General features: G+C 42.0%; 1 protein-coding gene across 1 annotated transcript; it reads right to left on the bottom strand.

Moving 5' to 3' along the window:
• Positions 1-1,917: 1,917 nt before the first annotated feature.
• LOC133990420 (SH3-containing GRB2-like protein 3-interacting protein 1) lies at positions 1,918-9,592 on the bottom strand. Its single transcript, XM_062428733.1, has 19 exons — positions 9,417-9,592; positions 9,241-9,252; positions 8,652-8,663; positions 7,303-7,327; positions 7,112-7,175; positions 6,856-6,920; positions 6,686-6,760; positions 6,541-6,609; positions 5,694-6,452; positions 4,725-4,846; positions 4,438-4,588; positions 4,245-4,301; positions 3,853-3,964; positions 3,428-3,583; positions 3,159-3,291; positions 2,866-3,068; positions 2,611-2,675; positions 2,199-2,363; positions 1,918-2,050 (listed from the first exon to the last, which is right to left on the bottom strand). The coding sequence occupies exons 1-19, from the start codon at positions 9,465-9,467 to the stop codon at positions 2,028-2,030; spliced, it is 2,319 nt and encodes a 772-aa protein (XP_062284717.1). The 5' UTR covers positions 9,468-9,592; the 3' UTR covers positions 1,918-2,027.
• Positions 9,593-10,923: the final 1,331 nt, after the last annotated feature.

Raw genomic sequence — 10,923 nt, 5'->3', positions numbered from 1 at the left:
CTGGCTCTGTATGCATCAAACATCTTAAGGCTCTTTCAGGCATTAATTCAGTCACAACAGAATAAATTGTTCAACTGAAAGTAGCAGCTTACGACCAATCACACGCCACCAAAAATACCACTAAAGTCCACTGTTGTGTGAAATCTGATGTATCTCGGCATCGCACGTGTCCACAGTGGTAATGTAACGCTTGGGATTGTTCATGTTCTCTTTGTTCACGTGACCCGTTAACGGCAAAATGCCATCAAAGTAGTGGTAAAGGCTGCATGTATAAAAGTATGGCATTATCAATGAGCTTCAGTCCAGATTGCAGGATGGAATATTTTGAGCACAGGAACATACACATATTTTGGAAAGAAATGATCACATTGAGAATGATTTAATTTGAGCAAATACAATCTGTGCTCAATAAATTTAGTTGCATGTGTAATAAAAACCTCTCATTGCCACAGTTTCAGTCAAGTAGAATTGTTGGTTACTAATGAGGTAGGAAAAGCAGGTAGGAAAGCATTGGAATAATGCTAAGTAGGTACAACACAGACAAATGCATGGTAAATAATTAGTTAATACAGTTTTGTAACATTGTTACAGTTTTTCTTTATTCTGCGTAATTTAGTCTACCTTACTCCTGCAAGGTAAGCAGCAGTTAACTATCATTACAGGGCATTTAATCATTAATGTAGTTCTTTTAAAAATGGATTGATTTCATTGATATGGTGAATTTATGTTATTTACTAACATAAGCATCAGTGTCCACCTGACAAATGGAAGTCCAACATTTGCTCTCCTTTCACCTCTGTTTCTCTTTCATCTCTGTTAACTCCTGAGGGAAATAGTCTGCTCTGTAGCAGCAAAATGCTTCACTGTGCTAACCAGCTAGTTGCTAACTTTGTTTGCTGCAACAATGGTGGCCTCCGTGGATGAGGACCTGTTCCCTATGTAGATATAAAAAGCTCATTCTAAGGTTACACAAACATAACTATTTTTCAGGTGATAATAAACTAATTAAAATATACTTATGTATATTATATTCCATTTCTTCCAAGTCTGTTCTGCTAGATGCCTCTAAATCTGCACTGCACCTTTAAATGAAAAACTTGACAATGAGTAGACTGGGTGAGAGGATATTATGAAGATAATAGTAAACACGCAAATACATCAACTGAGCACTGAATAGATTTTTGTTTGCTCAAAAGAAATTTTTCTTGATGATAATTTCTCATTTTCCTGCAAAAACTCATTTTCTTTGCTCAAAATGTTCCGTCATGCATTTAGGATTGAGGCACAGACATAATCCCATGTAAAAGCACCTTCAGATTCAGAGTGTTAGTCCGGCGCTGCGGGTCATTTTGAACTGTGAACTGACCAGTCACCTTTAATCATAAGACTGATAGAATGGGCTCTGCCATATCCAAGGTTGTCTATGCAGAACAATTCATTCTGCTTAGACAACAATAAAGATCGGTCGCACATGGTTGAAAAATAAAAATCTGATTTGAGATGGCAGTGTAAATCAGATATTACCATGTAACCTATAACTTACTGGAATAAAACTGCAAAGCAAACCTATATTACATTTTGTTTTTTTTTCAACATTTTCCATTCTTTTCCACCTTGTTTACGATTGTTTCAATATTATATAATCTATTCACATTATCTTTTACAGTGCATTTGCAAAGACAACCAGTTAGACAGAAGAAACTGAAATGAATAAGGCTGGATCAGTGTATGAATCCACAATTATGTTGAAACAAGAACAAAGAACCGGGGTTTCCCTATATTTTACTCCATGTAAGCCCATAAGTGTTCCAAGTGCACAAAACGAATGATTTGTATTTACTTGCATAAACTCAGCAGCAGTCAGTCTACTGAATATGATGTTATAAAGTCAAATATCATCTGTGTGTGTATGTGTGTGTTATGCTTTGTTATTCTGTCATATCTCAAGTTTAAAATGCACTAAACATGGGATGGATCCGTAGTCTTCACAGTCAAAAGCCATTGATTCTCGTTGACAAACAGGTCCACTAATTATCCGCCAAATATTTCCCTGTGAAGCAAAACAAGTCAAAGTCAGAGAGTCATTCCGCCTTTCAACAGTTGAGTGTCTGGCTGTGTGTGTTTTACTTCAGTAGAATAATTCAAACAGTGATTTGATTTGAAATAAAGTCACCTGGAGTTCACAAACTAAAACTTACCTGCAGCAAATCTCTTCTTGACCAGCGACAGCCGGTAGCCGGTCCCTACCAGCTGGATTTCGCACCCTGACAGCGTGCTCCCCTCACTGGTGAACTGGACTGCCAGCTGGGAGGGTTTACAGGGACCTTCTGTTATCTGGAACCGGCCCAGGAGAGCCCCTACTCCTGTGTGACACAGATACAGTACACTTAGTTGAGAATTTAGGTTTTTGCATGTCTGCTACAGTATGCTATTTAGTGTAATAAGATTTAAATGCTGTGTGTCAAAAAAACAAAAAAACACACATGGCCTTAAAGAAAACGTTGTATACTGTAACATACTGTTTCAGTGTTAAAATCTAGCGGACAAAAAGGTCAAAAGGATGATAAATTTGACAACAAGATTATGAACATGATAAGAATGAACACTTGCCTCCATTTTCAGACCTATGAGACAGGCTGGAAATCTTCCACTGTATCGTCTGCTGCTCTGGATTCCTTCATAACAAAACGATAGCACATTACAGTGGACATGTATCTGCCTGATATGCATTAAGTGAAGGAAAAGATAGGAGCATCAACATAAGATTATAGCATTTTCACATCTATGTTGGTGAAAGATGCGGGAAATTGTGCCACACTGGTCTTAGCATTTCTGTAAGATGGTCTGAATGTAAGGAATCCTCACCAGGAGGCAGGTGGGATCATAGCCTGGACTCTGGCCATGCCTCCATTCACAGGGACCAGGAATTGGATGTTATGTAGTGGCATGGGGGCAGCCATCGCCTCTGTGTTGTATTTGTAGTCTATTCGAAGGTCCGTGTTGATGGTGTCACCTCGCCAACTCACTGCCAGGTTCAGAGGAGTGGACTGGATCCCCTCTGCTGACACCTGAGACACACAGAAAAAGAGATTAGTTCATTGGTAGGCTGTATAGATGGACGGGTGGGTGGATGGATGGATGGATGGATGGATAGATACCTGATATTTAATCATATCCACGTTGTAGTACGTCGCCTGAGGCTTCTGTTCAGCCACTTTCTTTAGATGGCTCATCAAGTTTGGCATGTTCACCCAGAACTCCTTGGTGTCGACACTGTCTGTTGTGGAATCACTAAAGTGATGAAAGGTACATATTTTATTCAGACAATCTCTAATCATACTGTACATTATGTGCTTTAATATTACAAAACAAAGACCAGCATCCAATTCTTTAGCCACTGACGTTTATAACAGACATTTCTTCCTACCAGCAGAGCAGCTGTGGATTGGGGAGGACCTGCTCCAGTCGGTTGTAGTTGCTGATGCTGAAGGTGAGGATGGGTTGAGTTGGGTGGCTGGAAAAATGTCTGGTTATACCAGCAGGGAAGGACAGCACCATTTCCCCTGTGATCTTGACAACACATCTGAGACAGAGGGAGAGAAGAAGCAGAACTCAGAGATCTTGCTGTAAAAAAAACCCAAACTCCCAGAATCTCTTTATAATACAGATTCACTGTATATATCTCTCCCCAGTCACCACAAACTTTTTTTAATGTTATTTTTCCTGTAAATGTCTGTAAACATTATTCCCACATTATGATACAAGTACTTAAAATGACTATTTATGACAAAATTGTAAATTGTGTAATTTGATTACTGCATTATCTGTCCAGAGTAGAAAATGTGGCCCTACTTGCTGGGGTCAGCGCCTTTAAAGTAGGCATTGATGGTTTCTGTGAAGGCAGCTGCCACTGGTAGAGTGTCCTGGGGTCCCATGGTAAGAGGGCTGGGTCCTCTGGAGCAACCTAAATTAAACATACATATACACGCATAAAAGGCACCTTTAAATGAAAAAAATTAAGTTCTCCTGGGCTGTTCCCTATTATTTGCTCAAATATTCAGCGGGGGATCAGGGAGTTTAAACAAACACAAGCAATCAGAGAAAATCAAAATTGACAATCTAGTATTCAGATTGCAGGTGAGGTTGTAGTGAGTAGGACATGGGATGGGATGAGCAAAAGAGGTAAAAACAGGGCAGGTGCTTTTAGTCCATGCACTGGTCGGCACTACAGAGGCTCGACTCACCTTCAAAAGCTAAATAAAACCTGCCGTGGTCAAACCATACCAGAGGCTGTGAGACCTCTGAGTGAGCAGAGACATGAGGAGGAGAGAATCATGGAGACAAGGACATGGACAAGACTGTGAGGTGAGCGCTCAACAAGACGGAGACATGATGGACACAGTGAGATGAGTGAGACCAGTCTTGCTGGTAGCGTACCTGTGTTGGACAAGTTGAGATCCCTCCCTAAGGTCGGAGTGGACGCTGCACTCTGCGAGGTAACGGAAGAGATGGAGGAAGAGCTCTCTGCCCGGGCCAGTGGGGCAAAAGGTGGCGGGCTGCCAGACACCGGTGGACTGAACGGCCGAGTCTGGAGACACAAAACGCACACTTTGATTACAGTGAAAACAGAGTGCAGTGAGTTATGAGACGAACTGTGAAGAGTTGATTATAAATTGTCACATACTTTACTGAAACATCAGAATAAAAAGTCAAGAGAGCTGTACCAGGTCTGTGATTGGTTTCCCTGGGGGCAGCTTTGGTCGCGAGGACGGTCGAGGAGGAGGAGGAGGGGGGACCGGGCTGCCTCGAGACTGTGGCGTTGCGGGACGAGCCGGAGACGACGGGCCTGTGGCACACACCAGTGTCTGTGGTTAGCACTGCCTTCAGATCACAGCGAGGGAGACTTTTATCACATTAGCTCCAACATTTCTCCTCATGTCATTCTCAGTGAGCAACTGCACAGACAAGCTCACTTGGACTGTTACTCATGACCAAAATGAAATCTCCTCACACTTCAATCAGGGCAGCAGTGTTCTGTTTGAAGTCATATTTTCCCATATTTCCCTTTCACAATGAACTACACAATGCCACCTATCAGTAAGCAAAAATAATAGGATTGGATGTCTGTCTGGTTCTGCAATTGACACTGTTAAGAATTTTTGTGGTGTTGTGGGTCTGATTCAACCAAATCTTCACTACAGCTGCAGTTTGAATAGAAATGATGACTGATCATCAACAGGTATTTTTTTATCTGTACTACACCAAGAAATGACTGCTAAGGATTTTGAATAAGGAGGCTGTTATTTTACAATCACACCACTAGATGCCAGTAAATGCTCCATCTATTGAAATCTGGCTGGACATGAGACATTTAACAGACCTTTAATGTACAACCCTTACACTTTTTTCGGTTTGCCTTTGTTTGATTTCTGTCCACACTGCAGTGTCTGTGAATCAGGTGAGTCAAAGTGTAAAAGAGGGACTACACACAAAACTAAATTAGAGTTTCCTGTCCAATGTAACAGACTGCATTGAAGACAATCAGCATTTTCAAGTATTTGCATGATTTTCTGGTGGTACTGATTGCAGCATCATTCTCACTTTTTCAAACGAACCAAAGAGTATAAAAAAATGCTTACAAGACACTGTGATGTGGACATTGCAAACATTTAGAGAGAGACCACAGTACTCACTGCTGCCTGAATACGGCCCTGGGGAAGACATAATAGACCTGTAGGTGGTTGGAGGAAGAGGAGGTGGCGTGCCCCTAAAGCTGGGTGTCAGCTCTCTGGGCGAGCCCACGCAGTCTGGGAGATCATCTCTCAGGTACGCACCCTCTGGAGTCCTCTTTCCCCCCATTACCCCGAGGACCAGGGGAGAAATAACTCCTGCCCGAGGGGACCTCCGCTCTGCTGGCAGAGGGGGCACAGGGCTTATAGGGGCAGGGGAAGAAGCATACTCTGCAAACTGCAGCACCTCCTCATCAATCTCGTCGTCGAGGCAGAGTGGAGGCGAAACACAGGGGGAGAAGTAGGGGGGCAGGGGAGGGGCTGGTTCATCCGGAGGTGGAGGTCCAAGCACGATGGAAGGTGGCGAGTCTGGCGGACTGAACGGAGGAGGAGACCCGGGAGAAAACGGTGGTGGCGAAGGCGGGGGCTCATCTGGTGGCGGTCCAGGCGAGCTGCTGGGGGTGGAGGGCGTGGATGAGGGTGTGTCTGGCGCAGGAGAGTCCGGCGGCGGCGGTGGGGCGGGTTCATCAGGCGGTGGAGGTCTGTCATTAGGGAAAGTCACCCATCTGGGAGACACCACATCCTCAATGGTAGGGGGGCTGTCCGTGGGGCCAAACACATCATCCAGGTCAGGGGCCGGGGAGCCTCGGTAGGAGGCGGGGGACAGGACGTTCAGGTAGATGGGAGCAGAACTGCGACCTGCCCTTCCATTGGGTAGATAAGCTGCAAAAAAACGTGAGAACTTAGATCACATTTCTCAGGAAATCTTACCATCTACAGAACACAATGCATTTATTAAAGCTAAATTTACCAGTGGAGTCCGAAGCGTAGCCATGTTGACTTCTTGATGGAATGTTTTTTGGAGGAAGTGGAGGAGGAGCTGCAACACAGATTACAACATGTCAGTAAATCCTATTACAACAAAGATAAAGTGAGGTTCATTCATGACAGCTCACCTCCTGTTGGGAAACTTCTGCTCAAAGCTGATTCAGAACTTGGTCTTGATTCTCCCCATACATCAGTAGGGACCACTGTGATTGGATAATGACAACGAAACAATCAATGTCATCTCTGAAAACTGTCTATCAAATGCATGTGAAGTCATGTCTGCTGATAAGGTACACACCATCATATCTGGCATATTTGGTCTCAGAAGGCAGCCCGAAGAAGGTAGGAATGCTCTGCGGTAGCCTGTCACTGTGAAGGGAGACACGAAACAATCAAAAAGTATTTCTTTTAAGTATGTGCTGCCTGCTAGGGTTGATTTTTAGTCCCTGCTCCACCATTATTTGAGGCTAACACAGAGTAGCACAGCTGCAGACATCAACATATAAACTGATGAGGAAGAAGATTTGGTTTGTTATTGGTCAGTAATCACAGACCTTGGCGTCTCGGGGGCAGGACTTGGTATGGGAGTGGAGCGTCTGGGTCGAGCGATCTCCTCACCTAGGAGAAACATAACAAAATGTCAGCTGTAACCTGTCATTCAAAATACATTTCAGATAATTAAGAGAAAAAAACAGCCTTACTGCAAACAAAGGTTAAATATAAAAAAGTATTTTCAAATACTTACAGGACAAGTTTCTTTTCATCATTCCCTGAAAAATAAACAATCCAAACAAAAGATCAATTGAGGGAACAGATTAGCAGCGTAAAAGCAAAGCATAAAATAGCATAAAAATGTGCATATACTTGACTCAGACCTTCCATACATCTTAAATATGTTTATCTTAAAATAATTTATTGATCTACTCAACATTATGTTAAGACACTGCAGATGTTTACACCTAATTTTTAATGTAAATTTTCTAAAAAGAAGAAAGGATGCCCGCACACTGTCTTCACTTGCTCTATAAGGATACTTTAATATATACAATGTTTTGGTCAAAGATCCTCTTCAGGTATTCGGTGTGTGACTGAAACATTTTATAAACTGAAGTATCTTTATTGAGCAAGTGAAGACAGTGTGCTGACGTCCCTTGTTCTTTTTAGTATATGGCTACTTTCCTCATTTTTGAGAGAATTAAACTTAAATCAACATATTTAATTGAACAAGTTTAACGAAAGCTTCACACTTGTTCAAGTCTGTCTTAAAACTACAGTCAGGTGTCCACATGAACACTGAACAGGTTTGTCAAGCCATAATCATTCAATCAATAATCATACTGACTGTTAGAAGATCCCTTCATAACATACTTTCAGTCTAAGTGATGGGGGACAAATCCCACAGTCCTCCTTCTGTGCAAAAATGTATTTAAAAATTCATTCAAAGCTAATATGAAGCTTCAGCAAATCCAAATTAGTCAAGTCAATATCTTTCAAACTTACTGTCTTTTTAGTACCACAGTCTCTCTTTTTATAGCTAGTATCTTCCCACTGCAGCTCAACAGGGAATCAAAGAAGCAATTTTTCACTAAAGACTTTGGCATATCCACACGATTTAACTAACCCAGTCTGCTGAAGCTTCAAATTATCTTCAGATAAACTTTTAAATACATTTTTGCACAGGACTGTGAATTTTGCACCTGCATTACTTAAAAATGTAAATGCATTTAGATGATATCTTGTAATGGCCACTATGAAAAGGAGGAATGAGCGAGCAAAACCTGTTTCCGTGTTCATATGGAAACCTCATTATAGTTTCAAAACAGACTTGACAAACTGTGTACTACTCATTCATGTCTATGGGACATATTTGAAAAAAAGTGACCCCATTGTCTTATTTTTCACTTATTTTAAGAAAAAAAAAGGATTTAAAACTAGCTAAATGAATAACCAAAGATGAATTATTCTTATCTTGCTGTGTATCCTTTTAAATTCTGCACTGCACAGTATAAAACAGGTCAGGAAACAGAAATTAGAAAGCTGTGTTTCAGGTTGTCTGCTTTAAAAAAGAGCCAGCAGATGTTGTGAGAAACTTACCGGGCTGCGTCTCTGAGACCAGCAAAAAGGAAGAGAGAACAGACCTGGGTCAGAGAGTGAGTGACAAATCAGTCAAATGGACACCAACTAAAAACTGCACACACCACACCTCTTTACTTTCACCGCAAAGCCTTAATAATGCCACATGAGCCATAACACCCCTGAGATAAGGAGGACAATACGAGCATCACGTACGAGCAACACACACACACACAGAGCTGTGCACTGCATGTAGCAGGTTGCTCAGCATGTAAGCTCCACAAATCAATAGGTTTGGAGCTACAGTATGTGTGTTATGTTTATGTGCATTATGTAAGACAAACGCTTTGCCAGACAGGTTCAAGTAAAGCTGTAGCTGAACAGAAAATAATTCAACTGAAAGAAATTAGGTTTTTCAAGGTCTTAAAAGGACACAAATAGTGAGGGAAGAGATAGACTGCATGCAGAAAAAGGGGGAAGCCATAAAGACTATATATATAGTGAACTATCACAGGAAGGAATGCTTCATCAAGCATTTATACTGAGTGAATTCATGCCATGCAATCTCTGTATGTGATGACACTGTGATGTAATGTATGATAAGGCTTACCGGACTTCTCTTCTACAAGATGACAGCAGATAAGTAAGAAAAGAAACAAACACAAAGACAGTGAGAAATCATTCATGAGCTATTACAACACATACAACTGCAGTGTGTGTGTGTGTGTGTGTGTGTGTCTGTGTTCTTCACTGTTACGTAGTGTAACTCGAGTCAGCAGCGCTCACCAAAGACGGAGAGAGTGCCAGGCCTCCCACTGATGCTTTTAGCTCATCCATAGATGGAGGGACACACTTGCCGCTGTCCGCCACCAGCGGCTTGATCTTGATTTTAAACTTTTTCTTGGTCTCTTCATCGTCCTCTGAATCGCTGGAGGAGAAAAAGTGCCTCCCTTTGGATGCCCGTGAACACTTTGTCAAGGACAAATTAGAGTAAGTACAATATGTAATGCAAAACATGTAGATGTTCAATTTTCTGCAGCATTTAAAGCTACAGTCTGGACATATCCTTTAAAAATGTGTACATTTTGTCTGAAATGCATGCACAGTATATGTGTAGAGAAACGCTGCATCAGAAGAGCAGACTGTCTGCTCTGTCCTAGTTAACAATGTTACACCTGCTGTAACCGACACTCCTGCTCTGTCTCAGCTAAATCCTGCTGCTCGAGGGAAGTCTCCATAGTATCAGCTCTCTATGAATCTAATTCAAACAAATAGCTGCTGACACCTATGGGGACACAAAACCTAAAATACCAGTGAACTGCGCATCAGTGGTTAATGAGAACTGTGGCTCAGTGACAACTAGAAAGCCAGCCCAAATGTAATGTGGCTCTGTCCAGCTGCCCTCCTGCTCCTTTCTCTTTTTTTCTGCCGCTGCAGGGATGTGATCACACATGTGATGTAGCATGAGAGGGAGGGACTATTGATTTAGCCTATTTAATGCTGAGAAGCACTCATCCAATGAGTCAGTCAGTCAAACAGGTCAATAATTTTGCAGGCAAGAGTCCCAAGACTGTTGCTCTCCACAAAAAAAAAGGATATCATCCCCCTCGTCACCGGGCCGGAGGCTGAATCCCTCCTCGTCCACGTCAGGAGAGGCCTGGCAATGGGAGAGAAGAAATGTGACAAGTCGTTTCTAGTTCATCACACACTGTAAAGGAGGCACCACTAAACTCTTTGTACTGCTGTGAGGAGGACACTGCATATAAATGTGGATCAGATTTCACAGGTGTCTTGTCTGAGATGGTCAGCTTCCTGGCCTGAGCTCCTGCTGACTCACAGAATATTCAGCTATCGCTCTATTCGCACCGTTTACTCAGTAATTTTAAACCAAGCGTTACATGGCAAAGATATGCAAAGCACACTGAGTACACTTTCATGCCCAGAGCTGCAGTGACTCTGCTTAGTCAGAAAGAAAAAGAAAGAGGACACACAAAGCAGGGAGCAGGCAGTGGATTCTTACATATCTGTCCCAGTCAATCTCCCCATAGAAACCATTGGGTGCTCCATTGGCCTTTTTCTATCAACAAAAAGAAAGAATAGCATCATAAATCTGCGAGAACAAATTATTTATTTATAAAAACAAATGATGAAAAGACAAAGAATGATTACTGTTCTTAAAGGAAAATCACATTCACCTGTCGCTACAAATAATTCAGACAGGTTTTTAAAAAAACAAACCTCCTGGTTAGACAAACTTGTTTGGAGGGTTCTAACGAAGGCAAACAGACTGACT

Source organism: Scomber scombrus, chromosome 11, assembly GCF_963691925.1.
Source record: "Scomber scombrus chromosome 11, fScoSco1.1, whole genome shotgun sequence".
NCBI classification, from domain to species: Eukaryota; Metazoa; Chordata; class Actinopteri; order Scombriformes; family Scombridae; genus Scomber; species Scomber scombrus.
This window is presented reverse-complemented; position numbering and strand designations above follow the sequence as displayed.